We start from the raw sequence: 24,772 nt of genomic DNA on the forward strand, positions 1-24,772 counted from the left end.
GCCCACCTCCAAGGTAGGGCCATCTGGATGCCCCCAGGAAGGGCTGCGTGCCATTACACTGAGCAGAGCAGGCTCGGGTGGGGAAAGCAGAGGGCACCTGGCTTCCTCCAGGATGTTGCAGCCCCCTTCCCTGACGTTCAGCTTTCATTCATTCCTTGTCAAGCGTTTTTGCTCACGGAGAGATGCAAGTGCAAAACCTGCAGGCAGCATTCCAGCCATTTACTCAGCCAGAAATAAACCTGCTCCCACCTTCTGGTGGTCTGGCCAATGAGCACAAAGGCACTGGGAGGCCCTCAGGCATTTCTGTCAGAGAGGATGAGTGCAGTCCAGTGGCAGAGCACATGCCTGCACCAGCCTTCCGTAACCTGGTGCTCTCCAGATGTGTTGGATCCCTACAGTTGATGGGAGTTGTAGTCCAACACATCTGGAAGGCACCAGGTTGGGGAAAGCGGCCCTCCATGTAGAAGATACCAGGTTCATTCCCCAGCACCTTCACCCAAGAGATTCCCAGGTGGATGAGCACTTTGGCACCTATTTTTTTTTAATGTAAAGCTCAATTTAAACGTTGTTTACTAGTACTTCGTAACCATCAGCCCGCCCCTGCACACGGCTTCGCTCAGCAGCCGAGCAGTTGACTCCCCCAGAGAAGGGCGGGGCAACCTCCGTGCCCCTCTGCTGGGGCTCTTCATCTTCCCCCATCGAAAGGCACGGGCGGCGGCTCACGGCCCCCCCCCGCCGCCCGCACAGCCTCCCCGCACGCCCAGGGGGCTCCGCCTCTCCCGCCCTGTTTGCGCGAAGCCTCTGCTCCTCTCGGGGGACCTGTCGTGAGCTTGCATCAGCCGCCGCGATGGGGCCTCCTCTCCCCGTCCTCCAGCCCCAGCGCGCCCCCTAAGGCCCCCCTGCGGCTGCGCGCCAGCTCACCAGGAAACGGGCCCCGGGGCGCCCGGGACGGAGCTCCCTTCGCGAGCCCTCTCGAACGCCTGCCCGCCCCCCCTCTGCCCCGTACCAGCGCCCTCCCGGGCCTGGCGCGGTGAGCAGAGCGCTGAGCCTGGGCGAGAAGCGGCCCGAGGCGCCAGCGCCCCGCCCCGCCCCGCCCGCCGTGAAGCGGCGCCGGTGCCCTCGGGCAAGCCCTCCGTCTCACCAGCTGGCCGAGAAAGCGGCTCTCGAGGGCAACCCTCATGCACACGGCGGCCAGGGCATGGAGGTGGCGCAGAGCAGCCCGCCGTCTGCCAGCCTGCCCAAGTCATGCTGCTCCTGGGGTGGAAAAGCCGGACCGCACGCCGCCCCCCGGGACGCAGCGGCGCCTGGCAGCTGGTAGGGCACCAGATCCGTCTCCTGAGGAAGCCTCCGCTTCGCTCTGCCTGTCCAGACCGGCCTGCGCCCCCGTCCTCCGCTCGCGGCAGCCTACTCGCCGGCAGCCCGCAGCCCAGCCGCTCTCCTCGGTCACTGCTTTGCCCCCTCCCCAGCCCAACGCCCCTTTGCGCCTAAGCCAGCGCGCCCCGGAGCCCCACAGCGCCGCTCAGCCGTGCCCGCAGGCCTCGCCCCGTCTCGCTCAAGTGACCTGCAGCTCCCAGCCTCTCCCGCTCCGACGGCAGGCCCAGCGCGGCCGCTCACCGCGTGGGGCCCTCCTCCCGCGTGGGGCCCTGTTGCCCCGGATAGCCCCTTTCCTCTGAAGGGCCCCCTGCACCCCCCCGCTCCTATCCGAGTTCAGCAACCAGCTCGAGGTGAACCTTGGACGGAGGGGCAGTGCCAGCTCGGGGCGGGGGAGGGTCGTGTTACCAAAGGTATTCCTCCCTCCCCTCAAAACAGCAGGCCCTGGGGCTGAATCCAGCGCCTGCTGTAGATGCTCGGCGCCAAAGACACTCTACACGTGCTCGGGCCACTCTTCTTCAGCATGCCTCAGCTGGACCTCGGCATTACACGCAGGTGCCGGGCTAGATCTTGCCAGGGCTGAGAGAGGGCGGGGGGCAGCGGCGATCCACCGCACCGCCTTACCTGGGGCTGCTGCTCCCCGCAGCCTTCTTCATGGCGGATGCGCTGACCTGCGCCTGGCTTCGTTCTTGGGAGGCGGCTCTATTTATCCCGGGAAGGCGCGGCCGGGGGGCTCTGGTACAAGCGGTGACGGGGAGGATCCCGGCGCGGGGCGATTTCTGCCCCCCCTCCCGCTAACTGGAAATGCAGCACTTTTGCAAAGAGCGCCCCATGGGGCGACCGGCTGGAGCGATGGGACCGAAGCGGGAAACTTTCCAACTCTTGCCAGGCTCTTCCTGGCTCTCGGCTCCCCTCCCCGGGGCCGGGACCTGTCCTTAACCCTCTCCGTGCTGGAGATCAGCGCTAGGAGGAGGGAGAGATGGCGGCTCGCTTTTTCGGGGGATGACAGACACGCTTGGGGGCAAAGCGGATTATTTTCCCACGGAGCGCTCGCGCGAAGCCGTCGCTCTGACCACAGGGACAGCTAGCCTAGGGCTGTTCTTTTCCACAGGATGAATTTCCCTGGAGAAAACGTGGGAGTCTCCTGCAAGGGACGCCCAAGATGCGTGATGGCCGTGCACGTGTGAATGTCGCTCGGTGTGCGCGCGTGAGTAGGCTGCGTGGTCCCGGCTCTGAGGTGACACCTGTGCCTTTAAGAGCTGCAAAGAAGGCAAAACTCCACCCGGTGTGGCGGGAACAGAAAGAAGTTGTGCGCCTCGAGAAGGAGATATCCGGTAATGAGAGTGTGCCGTCGTTTCCCCACCCCTCTCCTCTCGCTTTGAAATCCGATCTCCCAACTCTCCGCCTTTCTCTTGGCCAGTTTCTCTTCCGGTTTATGCTAGGCTTTGGTGACTTCTGGTAGGTTTTCCTTGAGCTGAGCCGATGTAAATCAAAACAAGACACGCTCTGCAAAACATCAGCTGCTCTGCAAAGCGGATTAAACGGGCCTTGCAAAACCTGGGCTGCTAGAGCAAAGAAGCATTCCTAGCAAATTATTCAGCACTTTATTGGTTAAAATTACTTTTGCCAAACCTGAGTTGCAAGACCATAGCTCATTTTCCAGCCTCCTGTTATTTAAATTGTAAAAACTGTTCCGCCTTCACGGATGATGGCATGGAATTTACAGCAGGGGGAGGGAGGAGAGCTGAACTGGCAAGCCTGGCTGGAGCCCCTAGAATGGTGTTTTCAGACATACCCTTCACGTTTCCCGCTGCAGGAGCTGCTTGAGGAAGTGGTGCGGCTCCTCTGGTCCTTAAAACACTCGCGCTTGAGTGAGGCTGGGCGTTCCGGAGAGGGGCAGCTACGCCCGCTGTGGGAGAGAGAGCCTCAGCAATATAGCCAGACAAGGGCAAAGGGGCAGGAGGAGGGTAAGCCAGCCAGGAAAGTGGGTAATGCGGAAAAAGCATGTCTGCAAGAGCAAAAGCGTAAGCGAGCAAGAAGTGCGTTTGCTGGATGAAAAGCTAAGCACTTGGTAAGACAGCTTCTCTGCAAGATGGCGTTTTAAAAGTCTCATAAGACTAGAGGCGCTCCATCAAAGAAGATCTCCTTGCAAGACCTGGGGTGCTAGATCCAAAGAAGAGCTACTTGCAACCCCTATTCAGAGGCAGATACCAGCAGTGGACAGAAGCAGAAAGAAAATGGCTAAGTGGCAGGGCATTAGGCTGTGTTTACCGCAGAGGTGTATTGGAGGCGTTTCTGCTCTTTCCTCACGTTGTGAATTGGGACAGGAGAGGGTTAATCTTGAGCTCTTCCTGTTTTGTAGGAAAACAATGTTTCTAGTTTCTTGCCAAATTGCCAGCTTGGCTTGCCATCTCATACCTCATCCCCCCTTCCCCTCTTAAATCTTGGCACTGGAGTGGACCAGGAGGCATCCTGACCTCTGTTCCAAGGCCAGAGAGCTTTGGCTGTTGGGCGGTAGAGAAATGTAATCAATAAATGCATAAATAAGGCTAGGTCCTTCACACATCAGTCACTCCCTGATCGAGCTGCATAATCCCCAGTGGAGTGGGCTACAAGCAGGGGACAAGAGCATGCACGGGAGGTGCAGCATGCCTAAGCCCTGCAGAGCAGTCAGTCCAGCTGACTCAAGCAAGTAAGCCAAAGCACACACTACATGGAAAGGCAATGCACTCTCCATGCACTTGGCCCATTTAACTGGAAGCAAATTCCTTCCTTCGCAACTCAGCACCTTCAATCAGATGTAAGTGTGGGCAAAGTTAGTCCGCCAAGCCTCCTGAAGGGAAATTTGACCGAGTTGCACACTCCTCAACATTTTTATATTTTATTTTATTTATTTATTTATTTCATTTCTATACCGCCCAATAGCTGACGCTCTCTGGGCGGTTCACAAAAATTAAAACCAAACAACACACAATAAAACAATTTAAAATATATAGAACATTAAAACCACAATATAACAATACAACCACAATAAAACCTAGCAGCAGTGCAGGAGTTTAAAATACAGATTTAAAACAGCAAATATAAAAATTTAGAAAGCTAGAATGCTAAAATGCCTGGGAAAATAAAAAGGTCTTCACCTGGCGCCGAAAGGAGTACAATGTAGGTGCCAGGCAAACCTCACTAGGGAGCTCATTCCAGAGCCGGGGTGCCACAACAGAAAAAGCCCTCCTCCTAGTAGCCACCCGCCTCACTTCCTTTGGCAGGGGCTCACGGAGAAGGGCCGCTGATGATGATCTTAAGGTCCGGGCAGGCACATATGGGAGGAGGCGATCCTTCAGGTAACCTGGCCCCAAGCCGTTAAGGGCTTTAAATGTTAACACCAGCACTTTGAATCCGGCCCGGAAATGGACTGGCAGCCAGTGCAGCTGGAAAAGTACTGGCGTAATATGAGCTCGCAGGCCAGTCCCTGTTAACAATCTTGCTGCCCTATTTTGGACCAGCTGAAGTTTCCGGACCGTTTTCAAAGGCAGCCCCACGTATAACGCATTGCAGTAATCCAAACGAGAAGTTATCAGAGCATGGATAACTGTAGCAAGGCTATCTCTGTCCAGATAAGGGCGTAGTTGGTATACCAGCCTAAGCTGATAAAAAGTGCTCCGTGCCACTGAGTTCACCTGTGCCTCAAGTGACAGTTCTGGATCCAAGAGCACCCCCAAACTACGAACCTGATCCTTTAGGGGGAGTGCAACCCCCTCCAGAACAGGTTGAATATCACCTAGCCGGGCAGACGAACCACCCACTAACGGTACCTCCGTCTTGTCTGGATTGAGTTTCAGTTTATTGGCCCTCATCCAGTCCATTACCGTGCCCAGGCACTGGTTCAGAACAGCCACTGCCTCACCTGGTTTTGATGAGAAAGAGAGGTAGAGCTGGGTGTCATCCGCACATTGATGGCACCTCAGCCCACACCTCCGGATAACCTCCCCCAGCGGTTTCATGTAGATGTTAAACAGCATGGGGGATAAAATAGAGCCCTGTGGAACCCCATGGCACAATTGCCATGGCACAGCAATAATCCCCCAGCACCACCTTCTGGAATCGGCCATCCAAGTAGGAGCGGAACCACTGTAGTGCAGTGCCTCCAACTCCCAACCCAGACAACCTATCCAGAAGGATACCATGGTCGATGGTATCGAAAGTCGCTGAGAGGTCCAGGAGAATCAACAGGGTCGCACTCCCCCTGTCCCTCTCCCGGCAGAGGTCATCCCACAGGGCGACCAAGGCAGTTTCCGTTCCAAAACCAGGCCTGAAGCCCGATTGAAATGGATCTAGATAATCCGTTTCATTCAACAGTGCCTGGAGCTGTCCTACAACCACCCGCTCAAGCACCTTGCCCAGGAAGGGGATGTTGGCCACTGGCCTATAATTGTTAACATCCTCTGGGTCCAGGTTAGGCTTTTTCAGGAGTGGTCTAATTACTGCCTCTTTTAAAGCGGCAGGCACCACTCCCTCTCTCAAGGAGGAATTTACAACCTCCTGGACCCAGCCAGACAACCCCTCCTTGTTTGATTTAATAAGCCATGAAGGGCAAGGGTCAAGCACACAAGTGGTCGATCGGACTTGGCCAAGCACCTTGTCCGCATCCTCAGGCCTCAGTAACTGAAACTCATCCAATAAAACTGGACCAGACGGTGCTCTGAACGCCTCTACCAATGGAACTGCATTAATGGTGGTGTCCAGTTCATGACGAATCTGAGCGACTTTATCCTCAAAGTGCCGCGCAAACTCGTCACAGCGTGCTACCGAGGGTTCCACCGTCTCTCTCCCTGGCCCAGAATGTAACAGGCCGTGAACCACTCGGAAAAGCTCCGCTGGACGACACTGAGAAGATGCAATGCTGGTGGAAAAGAACTGCCTCTTTGCCACCCTCACCGCCACAGTGTAGGCTCAATAGTGGGCTCTTACCTGTGTTCGGTCAGACTCGGCACGAGTTTTCCTCCACCTGCGTTCTAGCCGTCTCCCCTCTTGCTTCATTGCCCTCAGCTCAGGTGTATGCCAAGGAGCTGGCCGGGCTCTGCTCAGAGGGAGAGGGCGCTTGGGCGTGATCGTGTCAACTGCCCGAGTCATCTCTGCATTCCACAGAGCGACCTGGGCTTCGACAGGAGCACCAGCCATACCAGCAGGAAAATCCCCCAGAGCCCTCTGGAATCCATCGGAATCCATTAATCTCCGGGGGCGGACCATTTTAATAGGTCCCCCACCCTTGCAGAGGGGGAAGGCCACCAGGAGTCTAAACCTCAGCAGGAAGTGATCTGACCATGACAAAGGGACAGGTGTTAATTCCTCCACTTTCAGATCACCATCCACCTGCCCAGTCGAGAAAACCAGATCAAGCGTGTGTCCTTTTGTATGCGTTGGGCCGATGACATGTTGGGACAGCCCCATGGTTGTCATGGCGGCATGAAGTCCTGAGCCGCCCCGGATACAGCGGCCTCGGCATGGAAGTTGAGATCCCCCAGGACCATCATCCTGGGGGTCCTCAACACCAAGTCCGAGACCACCTCCGTCAGCTCAGGCAGGGAGTCTGATGGGCAGCGGGGTGGGCGGTACACCAACAGAATCCCTAATCTGTCCCGGGTACCCAACACAAGGTACAACCACTCAAGATCTGCACTCGAATGAGCAGGAAGCCTGGAGAGGGAGATTGAATTCCTATAGACCACGGCAGCCCCCCCTCCCCGACCCTCAAGTCGGTGTTGGTGCTGCACCGAGTACCCAGGAGGGCACAGCTGGGAGAGAGTGACCCCTCCCAGTTCCCCCACCCAGGTCTCAGTAATACATGCCAGGTCAGCCCCCTCATCCACAATCAAATCATGGATGAGGGAGGTCTTATTTTGGGCCGACCTGGCATTCAGCAGCAGCACCACCAGACCCGAGGGCAGACTGGTAAGGCTGCCAGGAACCATCAGGTTGGGGGAAGAACCAGAAGAGGGGACAGCTGTAAGGTGTCTAGCCCCTCTTCTCCTCAGCTGGCCTGTTAATCCCCCAACGCCATACCTCCCCCTGCCCGTGACCACAGTTATGGTGGCACCTCCCCCACCCCCTGGGTTGCCCAATAGTCCTCCCAAGCACATATTAAAATGTTAGGATATAAAATGCACAACAGTTTAAAAAGAATATAAAAGAGATAAAAGAGAACAGCAGCTAAGAAGGAACAGATAGTCCATGTTTGCCCCTTCCCCTTGTCTTTAAAGCTGCTGCCCTCTGCTGCTGCTATTTGCTGCTGGTATTGTGGCTGCTGGTGTCTCTGGAGAGGCAGGTGGGTAGATCTTCAGATCCTACGTGACTCCAAGTGCGACGCTAAGTGCGCACTTAGCGTCGCACTTGGCGCGATGCCGAGGCGCACGCCGAGGCACTGCCTCTGGCAGCCCCGCCTTAAGTACCTGTGGGTGGGGGCAGAAGCAGGCTCAGGCTCAGGATCACCCAGTGCAGCTAACATCCTATCTCTAGCTGTGTCCATCCCGCAGGGAAGAGGGAAGGGCCCCCCATCTATGCCAAGAACTCCACACTTTCCCTTCTGCCCCCATTATTGACCAGACAGTGTGTCCCAAGAATAGATTCCCCCCTCCAGTTCTGTCACCAGCACAGAGAGATTAGCATCACAGCAAGAGGCGGGGGGTGGAGGGGGTGTTGCTCAGCATGGACAGTGGGGTGGGTAGGTGAAGGGTGCTTCTTGAAAGCCATGCCACAGTTCCAGGGGAGGGTTCAGCACACCCCACCGGCATTTGATTCATATGCCCCTCATGCATGTATGACTTGGTTGCTTCCCACCCCCTTCCTGCACAATCCAGAACTGCACCACATTTGATGCGAACAGGTATTCATGGGATCAGTGCCCCAGTGGAAAATACCTGGGGCATTCATTGCCATAAAATGCCGTGAGGGCCAGCAAAGGTTGCTGTATTTTGTTTCACCTTGCAGAAATGCTGTGCCTTAAACCAAGTGAAGCTTTCACCATTATAGCATTTCCATCCCTAGGAAACCTGACATGCAGTACGTAAAAGCACAGAAGCGTCATCTGTAAAAAAGGATGGTAACCCTAAAGATGTCAAGCATAGAAGCTCTTTAAAAAGTATTAGATAAATTCATTAAAATAATTCAATTTGTTATAGCTTGGAATGGAACCTCCATGTTCAGAGGCAATTTACCTCTAAATTCCAGATGCTAAGGAGAAACAACAGGGGAGGGCTCTTAAAGCCTTCCTGCCCTGTTTGGGAGCTGACCACTGTTGGGCACAGGATGCTGGAACAGGTGGGTCTTTGGCCTGATTCAGTGCATGCTGGTAGTCATTCGTGGGGTGGTCGCCATGCAAGCAGGTTCTTAAACCCAGTACTTTTTGTTATTATTTTACTATTGTTTACACAAATACCATTTTCTATTGGTTCTTAACCATAATACATTCAGATATTTAGAACTGAAAGCATTTTTCCCTATCACAAGCAGATTTTTCAAGAAAAATGAAAATACAAGAGTTTAGAAATTGATATTGAATAAAAGGATTTAGACAGCAATGTTTGTTTGCAAATGACTGTGTTTATCTCAAAGTCCCCCCTGAGAACCAGTCTGCAGAGAGAGAAAGAGGGACAAGGAAATGTATCAAGCTGTTTCTAAGTTACAGCCAGTTTTGACAAGAAGGCAAACTGTATTGTGGAAAAAGTTTCTGGCTTTTTGACCTGTGTCTTCGGAGTGCTCATTCAAGTCTCTTCTAATTTCTCCTGAGCTGTTAAATCTCTGCAAACTGGAAAAAAGGTGGACTTTTCTCTATTTCTGCTCATCCCTATGGGAAAGTTTTAGGACTGAAACTCTTGGCAGGGGGTGGATTCTCAAGCAGATTCTCTGTCATTTGAATTCACTTGCAAAAATACCCGTTTCTTTTTCCTTTATCGTGTTTCTTAAAGCAGTATTCCCAATGACAGATGCTATAGTATTTAGAAAGTTTAAGACTATCAGGGGTAACAATGTTGACTTTGGCAAATTAATTTTGGCATACTGCCTTAAAAGTTATCAAAAAGACCTAAGACCTGATCCTATGTATATTTACCCAGAAAAAAAGGTCTTCGTGTGGACAGTGGAGCTTATTCTTAGGTAAGCGCATGTAAGGAATTTGAAGTGCTCTCCAAAATAGAACTTTAAAAACACTGATCAAAATTTGAAAGATCTGACTGAAAGCTGGGTATTTCACCAAAATCTGAATTCGTGCAAATTCCCATCTTATCTTCCCACCACAATTTATTTCCTGTCTTTTTGACCTGAACTGCCCCTTACGGTGGCTATGTATCATGCATCATACAACAAACTAAAGTGAATTTCAAACACAGCAGCTAATATAAAACACTTTAGAGTAATTTCCGCCCCCCGGCAGCCCCAGTTGCTCTCAGTCCAAATTAAATAATGATGTTGATAGAGATTTAATTATAAAAGCAGCGCCACCAGGAGAGAGGAATATGAGAGCCTCATGCAAACCACTCTTGCGAGCAGACACATCACCTTTTCGCAGGAAGCAGTTCTCTCTTGGGAGACGATGGGGAGGTGGAGTAGCCTCTCCTCTGTGGGATGATCCCATTACTCAGGGTGGGTCTGGAGGGCAGCCCCCTCAGCAGCTGGTAAACTGCAACAGAGACAGCACATTCATGTCTTGTAAGAAAAAGAAAGACAGGAAAAGAATATGACCTGCCCACAGTCATCCGTGCTCTAGAAATATCCTGGTTAGATTACTGTAATGTGCCGTACACACGGCTGCCCTCGAAGTGTATTTGGAAACTTCTGTTGTTCCAGAATACCTTTGCAAGGCTATTAAATGGAATAGAACTGACAGCTAATGAAGATCTTTCCGTGCTTGCAAAAAATACGCAGTTCTTCACTGGGTAGCAGTTCATTCCAAGGATAATTCCAAGTTCTGATTTTAATCTTTAAAGCCCAAAATAGCTTGGGACCCAGGTACCAAGGTCAGCATCCCAGGCTGACCCTGTGTACCCCCCACCTACTGAGATGAGGTGGATGGCTAAGTGGAAAAGGGCCTTTGTGGAATTCCCTTTTCTTATCAGTCTGGCTGTTGCCAACTTTGAACTTTTAGCTGCCAGGAAAAGAAGCAGACTTTTCAGTTAAGTCCAACTTTTTCTCTCCACTCCACCTCCCTGCCCATTGTTATCATGTCAGCAAAGACTGGGAAGACCAGAGTTCAAATCCCTGCTCAGTCACAAAACGCCCTGGATGCCTTGGAGCCAGCCAGTCAGTATCAGCATGGCCTACCTCACAGGGTTGTTGTTGTGAGGATAAAATGGCGAGGAGGGAGGACCATGTATGCCAACCTGAACTCCTTGGAGGGAGGACAGGATACAAATGTAATAACTAAATGTCCAGATAGCAGAATCTGTTTTTTAAATGTTTTAATTGCTTTAATTATGGGGTTTTATCTTGCTGTTCACCGCTCCAAAATCTTTGATCTGGAGTGATATATAGATAAATTGTAAATAAATAAATAAGGGTTCTGGAGAACACAAAAGCTTGCTCACAATTGGGATAATGGGCATTAAGATGGCAAATGTGGTTCAGTGTACACAAGTGTAAAGTGATGCACATTAGGGCAAAAAAACCCCAACTTCACATACACACTGATGGGATCTGAGCTGACAGTGACTAAGAAAGAGATCTTGGGGTTGTGGTGGGTAGCTTGATGAAAACGTCGACCCAGTGTGCGGCCACTGTGAAAAAGGCAACTTCCATGTTGGGCATAATTAGGGAGGGAACTGAAAACAAAACTGCCAGTATCATGCAGCCCTTATACAAATCTATGACTTGACTACACTTGAAATATGGCGAACAGTTCTGGTCACCACACCTAAAAAAAGGATATTGTAGAGTTGGAAAAGGTACAGAAAGGTACAAGTTGTAGTGATGGCCAAAATGACCAAGCAGCTGGATCAACTCCCCTTTGAGGAAAGGATACAACATCTGGGACAGTCTAGCTACCACAAGGTGTAGTGATGGCCACCAGTTTGGATGGTTTTAAAAGGAGATCCTGGTCCTGATGGCTATGTGCTACCTCCAGCATCAGAGGCAGTATGCCGGGAAACATGAATGGGAAGGTGCTAGGGCGCTCATGTCCTACTTGTGGGCTTCCCATTAGGGCATCTGGTTGGCCACTGTGTGAACAGAATGCTGGGCGAGCGGGGGCCCCTTGGGTCTGATCCAGCAGGGCTCTCCTGGTGTTTTTAACTTAGTGATGTTTTAGTTGGCTTGTGGATTATTTTACCTAAGGCGTACATCTGTTTTTGGAAAAAATAACCACAAAACATCTGCATTGGGGTGGGGGGGAACAACCCAGCCTTGCCCCTTGTTATCTTAGCAACTGGCTCCGAAGCAAAAAACAAATTCAGTCAGGCCATTTTCTCCCCATGGTGGTTGGCAACCCTCAGCTCCTCTGAGGCTGTGAAGCTGCTGAAAGCTGATTCCTGCCAGGCCCTCTGATAAAGAGGCAGGCCTGGCACAGAGCCAGTCTGCAGGCAGAGCCTCTAAGGCTGGGCCCAGCAGCCTCTGTGCTTCTCTGAGGAGGAGGCTGAGGGCGGGAATTGGCGGGCAGAAGTCTGAGGCAAAGCCTTTCCCCTCAACTTGAGGGGAAAATCAAGAGATAGAGGGAAACTCCTCAGGCAGCACCCTCAGTTTGCTAGTTGCAAGGCGCAATGTTCTTTGCCAGTGGCTCTAAAGCATCTTCTCCAACATGTCTTTGCAGGGAAAGCCATTCTCCAGTCATGCAATGGCTGCATTGTACTTTCTCTCCCTCATCCTCACATACTTACATCTGAGGATTCCACAAGTCATTTTATATGCTTGTTCTGTGGGTTTTAGTGCTATTTGTCTTTTTTTTTAGGCTTTGCTATATTTTGATAAAATTGTTTTCGTTGCTTAGATACATAGTGACTGTTTTTTAAAATTAATTTTGTGCAATTGTAAGCCACTCTGGAGGCCCTTGAGGTGAAAAATGAGGGGTACAAATAATTATATAAATAAATATTGCCCCCAAAGTGATATTCTTGGTGCAAACTATATAAAATGGTGGCAGATGACCCATGTCTTCAACATCTGGGCCATGTCAAAAATGGGGGAGGGGCAATGTAGAGTGCCCAAGGAGTGCATGGATGGGAAGTGCCAAACCCCCTCCCCATACGCTGTCCCCCCTCCCCCGGCCAGCCAAAACACACACACACAGCACCCTTCTTCTGTGCGCTTTTCCCTCAGGTCGGCTCACTTCCAGTATCAGCCTGGCTGAAGGGGAAATTATCCCATGGCAGGGAGAGGATTCAGCAGTCCGCCGCTTCCTGTATGCTCCTTTTGCACTTTGAATTGCACTGTCACCCTCTATTTACATGTGATTGCAGCAGCCCCACATGTATAGACTGCCTCCATCATGCACAGCTTGGCCTTGATGCACGTGGAGGGAAATTTAACGAAGAAAATCTGCAAATGTTTTTTTGAGAGGAGAGTGGTGGGCCCTTCAGGGTCCACAGTGACCCAGTTTGCATAATACACTGGGCTCACCATGGGTTCTTTAACCCCGGTTCAGTCGTGGCATGTGCTAGGTGCCATTTTGAATACACAACCCTCAATTGGGTTGATCAGGAGGTTGCCAAGTCATACAAACCTGGCCACCATGGGTTGAGAGTTAAACAACCCTGGCATAGCCCTAGAACAAACCATGGGTTATGCAAAGGTTGTTTAACCCTCAAATAACCCATGGTGGCCAGTTTTGCATGACATGGCAACCCCCTGATTGCCCCGATCGTGGGTTGCATATTCAAAATGGTTCCCAGCACACACTGCAGCTCATAAAAAAACCACGGTGAGCCTGGTATGTCATGCAAATGAGTCCTCTACAAGCTTCCAGTCAGCCAATGCCTGCTGGAAGACCAAGAGGAAAAGAGCTGCTCCACCGTCGTTTCAGTCCAGGCAGAGTTGACACTTTTAACCCAGCAAATTAGGGACAGCCACCCATCTATTTACTGCCCTAGAAGGGCAAAACTAGTACAGCATCACTGGGCTGATTGTGTCCCAGTACAGTCGCAAGCACCTAATAGCATCATTGAACTGTTTAAATCAGGAGCCGGAAAACAGGCCAGTAATTCCTGAAGATCATTACAGCCACTTATTATTTGAACACAGAAATGTTACTTTTAGCAATGCGAAGCAATAACAAGCTTATTCACATGCCTGGACACATCCCGCCTGTAATAAATGTCCTGCTTATTATGGACAGAGCTTCTGAAACATACAGATAAGAGATGAGGGGTGAGTGGGTTACAACCTTAACTTGGTCAAAATTGAAGTTAAATGGAGTGTAATACCAGAAAACCCTCTGAAGTGAAGTTGGTGGCTGGTGCTCAAGACAGGGCCGTCATGGTTGTGCTACCCAGACCATGGAACCCCCTCCCCCAGGAGAACCTTCAAGCTCCTTCCCTGTAAACTTTGAGAAGCACAGGGGAGACTCGATTAGATTGTTTTATTGCTGAGCCTGGATACTTTCTGTATCCTCTTATCCCTATTGCTGCTTACTTTTTATTTGGTTTATGTGTGTGCGTTTAACCTTGTATTTCATCATTGTTGTATGCTACTTCCTGGGCCTTTTTTTGGCCAAAAAAGCAGCATATAACATTTTAATAGAAATAAATACACAAACCACACGGGGAGGGCTTTTTTCCACATGTGCAGATGCAGTGGGAGGGAACCTGCAGGATGGGAGCCTGGGTATGGGGAATCCCCACTGCGCCTTCTCCACAGCCCTGATACCTTTGCCGGGTCTCTTCTTCTGCAGGCTGAGTCCATCCTCCTCGCAGGTGCTCAGGCGTCGAAGCACATCAGCCAAGGCAGCCTTCAGCACCTGGATCTCATCCTCTTGCAGCTGCAGACGCTGCTCCAGGTAGGAGATGCGGTCGTCCACCTCCATCCCGCTGATGCCTGACAAGTTATCATCTGGGGAGGTAGGGGGTAAATGGCAGGGATGAGGGGAGAAGAAGAAGTGAGCCATTTCCATGACAAGAGCTTTCCAAACACAAGATACTGTATTGCCATATCTCATTATTTCCCATACTTTTATTTTTTATTATTTATTGGATTCCTATACTGCCAAATAGCCGAGGCTCTCTGCGCAGTTCACAACAATTTAAACCATAAAATACTACATGACAAAATACAATTTAAAAGTTTACCATGTAAAACCTAGCAGCAGTTACAGCCCAGAGAAAGCCTGAATGAAAAGGTGGATATTCAGGAGATGTTTCCAAGTTTTTCTGCCTCTCGAACTGCACGAGGGAGGGTTTTCCAGGGGGCGGGTGCTGCTACAGAGAAGGTCTGCTGTTGGGGTTCTTCATGGCGACATTCCATTCGTTTCGGAATGACCAGCAGGACCTCCTCTGATGATCTTAGATGTCGCCTGGGTATGTACAAGGGAGGGCGGTCTGCTAGGTATCCTGGTCCCAAGTTGCTTAGGGCTTCATATGACAACAACACGACCGTGTACGTGGCTCGGTAGCTAATAGGCAGCCAGTGCAGCTCTTTTAACACAGAAGAGCAGAGCTGGGTGTCCCAGTGAGCACCCTGGCGGCTGCATTCTGCACTAGCTGCAGCTTCTGAACCACACATGTGGGTCGCCCCACATAGAGCGCATTGCAGTAGTCTAATTATGAGGTTACCAGTGAATGGATCACCATGGCCACGCTAGGTGGTCCCTATCCAGGAACAGGTGAAGTTGGCGTACCAGCCGGAGTTGGTAATGGGTGCTCCGGGCCACCTGGACCTCCAGTGACAAAGATGGATCCAGGAGCACCCCCAAACTATGGACCTGCTCCATCCAAGGGAGCGCAACCCCATCCAGAACAGGCAAACACACCAATTCCTGGACCTGGGGACTGCCAGCCGTAGGGGTTCTGTCTTCCCGGGATTCGGCTTCAGTTTATTAGCCCTCATCCAAGCCATAACAGCATCCAGGCACCGGTTCAGAATGCGCACGGCCTCTCCCGATTCAGAGGTCACAGAGAAACAGAGCTGGGTGTCATCAGTGTACTGGTGACACCTCACCCCAAATCTCCTGATGACCGCTCCCAACAGCTTCATATAGGTATTGAATAACGTTGGGGACAGGATGGTGCCCTGTGGCTGCCAGAGGGCTGAGGTGCCAGTGCTATTCTCTGGAACTGACCCCACAAGTACGAGTCGAACCGCTGCGGAAAACAGTGCCTCCAACTCCCAACTCATGGAGGTGGTTCTGGACGATACCGTGGTCAACAGTATCAAAAGCCACTGAGAGATCAAGAAGAAGTAACAGGGTCGCACTCCCCATGTCTCCCGAAGAAGGTCATCTATTGGAAGAAGGTCATTCATCGGGGCAACCGAGGCCAATTATGTCCCAAAACCCAGCCTGAATCTAGACTGGAATGGATCCAGATAATCCGTTTCATCTAAGAGTGCCTGCAGCTGAGATGCCACCACTCTCTTGAGCACCTTACTCAAGAACGGGGGTTTTGTGACCGGACGATAGTTAGCGCAGATCTCTGGATCAAGGGAGGGTTTTTCAGGAGTGGTTGCGCCTCTGCCTCCTTCAAGGCTGTAGGGACCACAACATCACTAAGTGAGGTGTTTTCCACTCCCCTGATCCATCCAGTTAGCCCCTTCTAGCTAGCTTGAATAAGCCATGAGGGGCAAAGCATGTGGTGGGTGGGACAGATGCATCGTTTTGTCCACATTTTCCAAAAACTGAAATTGATCCCACAAAACAGGATAAGACAATGCACTGGACACCTCAACAGACACTGCATCAATAGCAGTGTTCAAGTCAGCACGAAGGTGAGCAATTTTATCCTGAAAGTGTCTTGCAAACTCATCACAGCAAGCCTGCAAGGGTTTCAGTACTGGATTCACTGGGTTTGATGTAAGTAACCCACGAACCACTCGGAAAAGCTCAGCTGGACAGCTACTTGAGGATGTGATGGAGTTGGCAATGTAAGCCTTCTTTGCTGCCTTCACCGGCACGCAGTAGGTGCAATTATACACATACCATAACAACCCAGCAAGGTAGGCTAGGTTATAAAACAGAGCATCTTATTCACTCAAGGCTACCGAATATGTTTCATAAATACTTTAATTCAGATTTCCTACAGCAAAACCCAGGACTCTGTCCATTGTGCCACACTGGCAATCCAGTACCTCACCTTTTTTAAAAAAATATATAAATTAGTTTCTAGTCCTCATGGCTGGAAAAAGACATTTGAAAAATGCATAGGCGGGGGAAAGTCCAATATTAAGAAATTAAGGTTGCTATTTCTCAGCATGCCTCATAAAAGAGGGCACACCAATTAACTCATGTTGGTGGGTCATATACATATATGTGTGTGTACGCACATGCACACATACACTCACACACAACCAGTACAGACCTATCTGTGCCAGGCTTAAACTGTCATTCACCTGGGCAGAACCTACTCTAAATTGTGGAGACAGTAGGAGGAGTTGTTATTTACCAACAATTTGTCAGCCACTTTGAATGCCATATGGCAGAGAGGCTGTCTAGAAATGTTATTTATTTATCCATTTAATCTTTCATTTTAGATATTTATATCCTATCCTTATAAAATATTTTCAAGACAGCTTACGAATAGGGTAAAACAAAAGTTATTATTTGTTTGTTCGCTTGTTTATTTAGCAACATCAATGCGCATGGTGCATTACAGAGTATGAAAAGACAATCCCTGGCCCCAAAAGCTTACAATTTAAAATTCAACATGGGAAACAACAGGGGAAGGGGAGAGAAGTAGAGTCAGGGCTCAACAAAGAAGGAGTATGAAACTGTTTCTGTTATGCACATGTGGGTTTAGTTACAGCAGGAGATGGAAACTGGGTGGCTGAGCCAAAGACTCTACGGCCTTCATATCTATTTCAATATCCATATCAAAAACAATATATTCATAATATCAATATCAGTCCATTTGAAACATGTCACCAACAAAACTTGAATCGCTAATCTTCTTCTCCATCTAAATAAATAAAAGAAAGTGTTTGTATGTCCTCGATGGACTTGAAAACTGTACATCCGATTGTTATGAAACTTTCAGAATTTGTTGTACCTCTATTTGGGATGGTTTTAGGCACAGTGAAAATATCATCCACCATCTTGAAACAAAATGGCGTCCAATCATAATTTAAAAGATGTACTGCTTCAATGGAACTGTTTGTATGTCCTCCAACACTTTGAAACCTAGACACCTGAAACCTGGCATGCAAACTAAGGGGACCTTAGTACCCCTAGTGTACACCTCACGATGCATGCTGTGTACACCTCATGGTTACTTGGTTTGTTTGTTTGTTTTCAAATGCATTAATTATACTTAATTTAAATGTGTCTGTTAGGTTGAAGCCTGCAGTACCATATTCAGTCACTACACGGCAGACTTTTTTAACCAGGGGATAGTTTTGTAGTTCATACAGTTTGAAGCCAGGAGGGAGAAGTTTGAGGGAAAGAGTTTCACAGCTGCCCCCTCCCCAGTTCTGCTGGGCAGCCTCTCCCCTGAGGGGAATGAAGTTGTCTGACCCCTCCCTCAAAGGGCTATGGGGGTCACCATAGCAGGGGCTGTGCCTAGGGGCCAGGGCAGGCACAATGTGTCCAACTCTGGCAGCTGCTTAAGTTTGCTTGATGACTTTGCTCAAACTGTATCAAACTAAAGGCTGATACAGCCATGCGAAGCTAGGTCCATGTGCTAGTAATAAAAAGACGTGTCTCTGTCCATCAGCACCATAGCGCCAAGGCTGTGAAACCTAGACACCTGAAAAGTGGCATGCATTCTAAAGGGACTCTAGGGGTGTGCACCTCAGGTATATTTTGTTTTAAGCATGCATTAATTAGTGTTAATTAATTTAAATGTATCCATGTGGTTGAAGCCTGCAGTAACATCCAGCCACTAGGAGCAGACTTTCCTAACCAGCTTATAGTGTTAAGTCCATGCGTTTGAAGTCAGGGGAGATTCGTAAGACAAGGGGCAGAGTTATACAGCTGCCCCATCTTCCAGGGAGTGGAGTGGCAGAGCCCTCTCTCAGGGTGCACCATGGCAGGAGCCATGCCACGGAGTGATGGCCAGCATGGCTTCCGTCAGACAAGGTGCGCACAATGTGTCCAGCCCGGACAGCTGTGTAACTTTGCTTCAATGCTTCGCTGCATCAAACTAAGGACTATTCCTGCCCATGTGAAGCCAGGTCCGTTTGCTAGCAAGTACAAGCTGGGTTTAGAAGAGGCAGAGGAACTAGAGATCAAATCGCCAACATTCGCTGCATCATGGAGAAAGCAAGAGAATTCCAGAAAAACGTCTATTTCTGCTTCATTGACTACGCTAAAGCCTTTGATTGTGTGGATCACAACAAACTGTGGCAAATTCTTAAAGTGATGGGAGTACCAGACCACCTTACCTGTCTCCTGAGAAACCTGTACAAGGGTCAAGAAGCAACAGTAAGAACCAGACATGGAACAACCGATTGGTTCAAAATTGGGAAAGGAGTACGACAAGGCTGCATATTGTCACCCTGCTTATTTAACTTATATGCAGAGTACATCATGAGAAATGCCGGGTTGGATGAATCACAGGTCGGAATTAAGATTGCTGGGAGAATTATCAACAACCTCCGATATGCAGATGATACCACCCTAATGGCAGAAAGCGAAGAGGATCTCAAGAGCCTCTTGTTGAGGGTGAAAGAGGAGAGTGCAAAAGCTGGTTTGAAACTCAACATTAAAACAACTAAGATCATGGCATCTGGCCCCATCACTTCCTGGCATATAGAAGGGGAAGAAATGGAAGCAGTGACAGATTTTACTTTCTTGGGCTCCAAGATCACCGCAGACGGTGACTGTAGCCATGAAATTAAAAGACGCTTGCTCCTTGGGAGGAAAGCTATGGCAAACCTAGACAGCATAGTAAGAAGCAGAGACATCACCTTGCCGACAAAGGTCCGTCTAATCAAAGCTATGGTTTTCCCAGTAGTAATGTATGGCTGTGAGAGCTGGACTATAAGGAAGGCTGAGCGCCGAAGAATTGATGCTTTCGAACTGTGGTGCTGGAGAAGACTCTTACGAGTCCCCTGGACTGCAAGGAGGTCAAATCAGTCCATCCTAAAGGAAATCAACCCTGAGTGCTCATTGGAAGGACAGATAATGAAGCTGAAGCTCCAATATTTTGGCCACCTAATGCGACGAGAAAACTCCCTGGAAAAGACCCTGATGCTGGGAAAGACTGAAGGCAAAAGGAGAAGGGGACGGCAGAGGATGAGATGGCTAGATAGCATCACGGATGCAGTGAATATGAACTTGAGCACGCTCCGGGAGAGAGCGCAGGACAGGAAGGCCTGGCGTGCTATGGTCCATGGGGTCACGAAGAGTCGGACACGACTGAACAACAAGAACAATAAAAAATAAGCCTGACTAGGTCTAATCTGAGCCTCTAGTCACAACAGTTCAGCATTTTTGTAGTGTTAATACTCCACTGGGGATGGAAGGAAAAGGACCATGTTAATGATGATGCTCAAGCGAGCTGCTGGCTGTGGTGGATAACTCTGGTTTGCTTTTAAATCAAAGGTGAAGTCCTGCCTGTTCTGCATCTGTGTAGGCAGAGAGGGCTGTACCCATTCCATTCCCCCTCGTAGATCCCTTCCTTGATTTACTGGTAGCTTGAATTTATATAAAAGGAGCCCTGTCATGTCAGTTGGTAGCTTCCATAATTTCCTGTGGGCCTTCAGACAGCTCCCATTGTTTCCAATGGGCATTCTTGTCATTTGTTTTATTATATCCCTTTTTGGAGCCCCTGAATTCTTTATTAGGGAAGTTGTCCTCAATAAGGCTCAGTCTTTTGCAGGCACTGCTCACTAATGGCAAGCAGAGATGCTTACAGTTGCTTTTAATAAAGTTAGTTTTTCACTGGGTATGTGGTGTCTCTCCCTGCCACACCTGTCTCTCAGGGTATGGCATCAGATTATGTCAACCACATTTCTGGAAAGGGAGCAGAAGGCTCGAGGATGTCTTAGGGGTAGAAGCATATGGTATATACCAAAAGAAAAACCTTGCAATTAGTGACAGTTAATCTGGAATAGGTATCACCTCTCTGTTCCATAGTCAAAATCATTAACAAGGTTAGAAACTTCACTTGAAATGTGCATAAATTATGCTGCAAGGCCTCTCCAAGACTGGCTCTGAATCATAGAGTTGGAAGGGACCTCAGAAGTCATACAGTCCAACCCCCTGCTCCATGCAGGATCTGCAAATGCAGTGCAGGGTGCAAGCATGGTGTCCCTGAGAGATGATTGTTAAATACCCACAGAGAAGGAGAGACTACCACTGCATAAGGTAGACTGTTCCCTGCTAGTCTCTTGCACCTTCTAGCAAGCAGTGACCTGTGTCTCAGGAGAAGCATAAGCATTTTGTCATGACAACTTCCTTTCTGACACTAAACACACAACACAAAGTAGGATATGTAGCTTGCTGGTCATAGTGTTTAAGGTGGTTGGGAAGAAAGATCCTTCTGTGCAGATATGCACCCCAGGTTAACTTCAAGATGCAGAGATATTGGGATATTTGGAAGCTTTGTTCTCTGACCTGAAAGCTTTGCAAATCTGTCATCATAATGTGTAATGACTCTGCACATACTCAGAGGCATGCTTTCTCCTTTATTATAATTTCAAGTGTTCTGTAGCAGAGCTGGTACTGAAAACAAGTTCCTTTGCTGAGAGCTTGGCTCCAGTTAAGCGCTGCTCTCTCTTCTGTGCTCAGTAAGCAGGATGTGGTGGTGTTTGCCTCAAGGGGAAAGGTTGAGATTTTGGTGAACCAGGCTAACTTCCCCCCACCTCAAGCCACCCTGCATGGGGCATGGGGCAAAAGCCTGGAGATCAGTAGTGGTTGCCGGTTATCTATAGCACAAATATATTTGTTTTTTCCCTACCCAGTAGTGGGCAAGCATCTTTCTAGCCTTTGCCAAGCTTTTGGTTCCAGCATCTGTTAGAAATAGCACTGGAACAGCTCCACAGTGCACTACCACCACCCCACAGGGCTTTCCCCAGCAATATCCACATCCTCTCTCATACCTTACAGGATGAAGCATCTCTGAGGCATCCCAGAACTTGGCATGCACGTTTGCACGCACACACATGCACGGCAGCGTATTTTTCCGTATTCCTAGAATCCCCAAAGCTCCCTCTGGAGGGGGCTGCAGCTGCATGCAGAACCGGGCTGGGTGCAGGCAAAGTGGAGCAAGGCAAAGCAAGCCAGAGGACTGGCAGCCACCCACCTGTCATGCTGGGGTTTGCCCTGTGCCAGGTGCCCACACCGCCACACTGCCCCTGCCTGCCCTTTTCCCGACCTCCACCGCAGTATCAGGGCCTCGTGCCCTGCCCTGCCGCTTGCTGCCTCTCGCTGTCCTCTGCAATCGTATTTCTTAGCTCATCCCTCCCTCCTCCCTCTTTGCAGCATCCCTGAGTCATGGTCCAATCACAAGCAACGGACGCTGCAGCCAGGCAGAGTACCAGGTTTGAGAGGGTAGACAGATGAACGGACAGTCTGTTCATCTATACTCAGCTGATGCTTTCCTAGTGACCTTGGGTGAAAGGGTGCTGGTCACTGAGAGGTGACCTGGAGATGGGCTGAGCCTAAACCCCTTGGCTTGAAACAGAGAAGTACAAGAGGCATGATGGGGGTGGGGAGGGGGCTGACTTTGGGAAGATGTGCAAAACCAGACTGGAATCACGGAGAGAGAAAATGCCTGGGAAATGCAGAGTACTGGACCACGGAGACTTGGATACTGATGCCTGCTCAGCCGTGAAGCTTACTGGATACTCTTGAGCCAGTCACAGTCTCTCAGCCTGCCCTGCCCTGCCCTGCCCTGTGGGGTTGTGAGGATAATACTATATTGTATAACCCTCATACTGAGATCCATGCAGGAAGAATGGATTACAAATGTGATAAGAAAATAAAATCTAAACCTGGGCTCAGACCTAGAACCTGTTTGGGAGTGCTAGAGCTCAACTTGTCAAGATCAAGTAACAGGCATGATTTAAAAGCAACAACACAACCACCAGTGTATCTGCACATATACAGAATGCAAGCTGTAATGTAAGCCAGGGCTCAGCCTCACATCCTGTTGAATGCCAGGGTAAAATGTTATTTGCTGAGTGTGTAGACTCAGCTTCATTGGCACCCCTCAAAACCTTGCTATCCCACATTACTAGGTGTGGAGCCTTAGTAATAGCAGCAGTGGACTCCATACCTTTCAGGTCCCTTTATGAAGGAGCACATACCCAGGACCAGCAGTCAAGGATTAGTTACTCCTTAACACACATTTTAACCATCTTTCTTTACCCACCATCAAAATTGATAAATAGAAGCAAGGGGTTGGATTCTGCCACTCCCCAGTCTTTCAGTACAGGTTTATTAGTGATTGCATTCCAAATTAGTGATTCTGGGTATGGAACTGGAGAGGGTTGTTGTTCCAGGTCCATTAGTCTAGGGCACGATCCTGTGTGCACACACTGTCTCCATGGTGAGTTTCCCAAGTTGCCTCTGGCTGGCAAGCATATGTGTGTGGACCGTATGCTAGTTGCAGGATGATCCATTGGTCTGACGAAAATCTGGGTCTGGGGTCTGGCATAGCAGCAGAGTGGGGGCGGGGGGGATGCTACGGCTGGCTCAGAAAGGGGGAGCAGGTCAAAACTGAGAGGCTTTGCCATAGCAGCCCCTTGCCCCTGCCGTCACTGGTGCAGAACCTCCCCCTGTATTTGTCCTCGGCTTTGGCTCTGCAGATCATGCCTGTGAATCCCAAGTGCCATTTTCGTGCCACGCCACCAGTGCTGCACCCTTCTTTGCCACGGGAAGGTACCGGAACACCCCCCTGCCCACCCGACAACCGGAGTTCTTGCAGAGCTGCCCTGGAGGCCACGTGGGCACCTCCCTTGCCCAGTTGCCCTCAGCATGCAAGCCCTGAACACAGATTGGCAGCATCGTGCAAAGTTGTGCCACCATATTCGCTCATGGATGGAATCCTGCCAGCAGGATGGGGGCTGGGGGCTGGGGTTCCTCCCAAAGGAACCCCGAAGGCGGTCCCTGAGGTCCAGCGGAGAGCAGATGAACGCGGAACAGCTGCTGCTGCAGGGACGTGCTAACTCACCATTGCAGAACTGCAGTAGCAAGGAGGTGTCGTACAGGATCCCACAGCTGGGCATCTGTTCGGCCATGCCCAAACCCCTGCCCCCCGCCCCACAATTGCCAGCTCCCCACCCACCCCGTCCCCCCACCTCCCTCCCTCCTGCCTCCCTTCTTTGCTCACACCTTGGCTCCCTCTGCCTCTCTACCCATCTCTCCCTCCCGCTTGGTCCCCTGCATGCCTGCCTCCTGTTACCATAGCAACCCACCTCTTTCCTGCATTTTCTTGGCTGGGAACCCCAATGGCTCTGCCAAGTACCCCCTCAGTGGGCTCCCCTGTCTCCAGCTCCCCCGTTAAGCCAACCAAATGACACCCCCGACACACACACACACACACACACACACACAGCCCTACCTTCAGCTCTTAGAGCCCCACCCACAACCCTCCCAGCCCCACTCACACAGCCCCTCCTTGCTAAGCCTCTCTTTTCTCCCCGACTCTCGCCCCTCCACCAGATCCCCATACTACGCTCCCCGTGCTGAAAACTTCAAAGTGCCCCCCACCACGCAATTTCATTTTGCAGGTTAAATGTACTGTTTTATTGCTTCCAATCCTCGTATACCTCTCTTAGTCACAGTATGGTTCAGTGCGGGTCAAACCCCTAGGCTCCACCCTCTTACTACCTGACATCCTCCTGCATCCCCATGCTAAATCTTTCCTTCTTATCTCTGCATTATATCCGTCAAGACTTCACTAATGTCAACATCTGCTGGTGCTCCTCCAGCTGTAACCTTCCTACCCTCTTCCAGACTCAATCAGTTATTGGGGATTTTTAAAACCTCCCCACTTAGAATTGTTTGCACAGATTCAAACCTGCAGTTTCCTTTTCTCTCCCCAGCATTTGGCTTTGCCACTGTAATTTTCTCCCAGCCCCCCAAGATTTCTTCCTCTGCTGTCTCCAAAACATTAATCCTTCAAATCCTGCCTTACCCAGACTTACATCCCTGCAACAGACAAATTTATCCCAATTCCTCTTCTTGGTCCAATATGCCCACTTCCTGCATGTGATGACTATGCATAGCTTGGAACCTGCCTCCAGAGGTAAGCCTAAAGCCAAGCCCAGGAACGTGAGAGGTAATCCTAGAATTTGTTGGAGCACATGCAAAGTACTTTCCCCTGAGTGA

General features: G+C 50.1%; 2 protein-coding genes across 6 annotated transcripts in view; one reads left to right on the forward strand and one right to left on the reverse strand.

The window, feature by feature from the left end:
- EML2 (EMAP like 2) overlaps nucleotides 1-2,282 on the reverse strand; it is a 27,915-nt gene extending 25,633 nt beyond the window's left edge. For 3 of the 5 annotated variants that reach the window (XR_014784968.1, XM_084814620.1, XM_084814617.1), the window contains exon 1: nucleotides 1,996-2,282. Coding sequence is in view for 2 of the 5 variants with exons in the window: in XM_084814620.1 (XP_084670746.1) it covers nucleotides 1,996-2,027 (32 nt within the window). In the remaining 3 variants the exon portion in view is untranslated. Of the gene's footprint in view, nucleotides 1-1,141; nucleotides 1,262-1,995 lie in introns of those variants that run through there. The other 2 variants (XR_014784969.1, XM_084814619.1) reach the window with 2 other exon arrangements.
- On the forward strand, nucleotides 1,149-14,344 carry LOC146337453 (uncharacterized). The gene is made up of 3 exons (XM_084814639.1): nucleotides 1,149-1,314; nucleotides 2,483-2,705; nucleotides 14,240-14,344. The coding sequence occupies exons 1-3, from the start codon at nucleotides 1,246-1,248 to the stop codon at nucleotides 14,242-14,244; spliced, it is 297 nt and encodes a 98-aa protein (XP_084670765.1). The 5' UTR covers nucleotides 1,149-1,245; the 3' UTR covers nucleotides 14,245-14,344.
- Nucleotides 14,345-24,772: the final 10,428 nt, after the last annotated feature.

This window comes from Heloderma suspectum, chromosome 10, assembly GCF_057233095.1.
Source record: "Heloderma suspectum isolate Gila_16-S chromosome 10, 16-S_ref, whole genome shotgun sequence".
NCBI classification, from domain to species: domain Eukaryota; kingdom Metazoa; phylum Chordata; class Lepidosauria; order Squamata; family Helodermatidae; genus Heloderma; species Heloderma suspectum.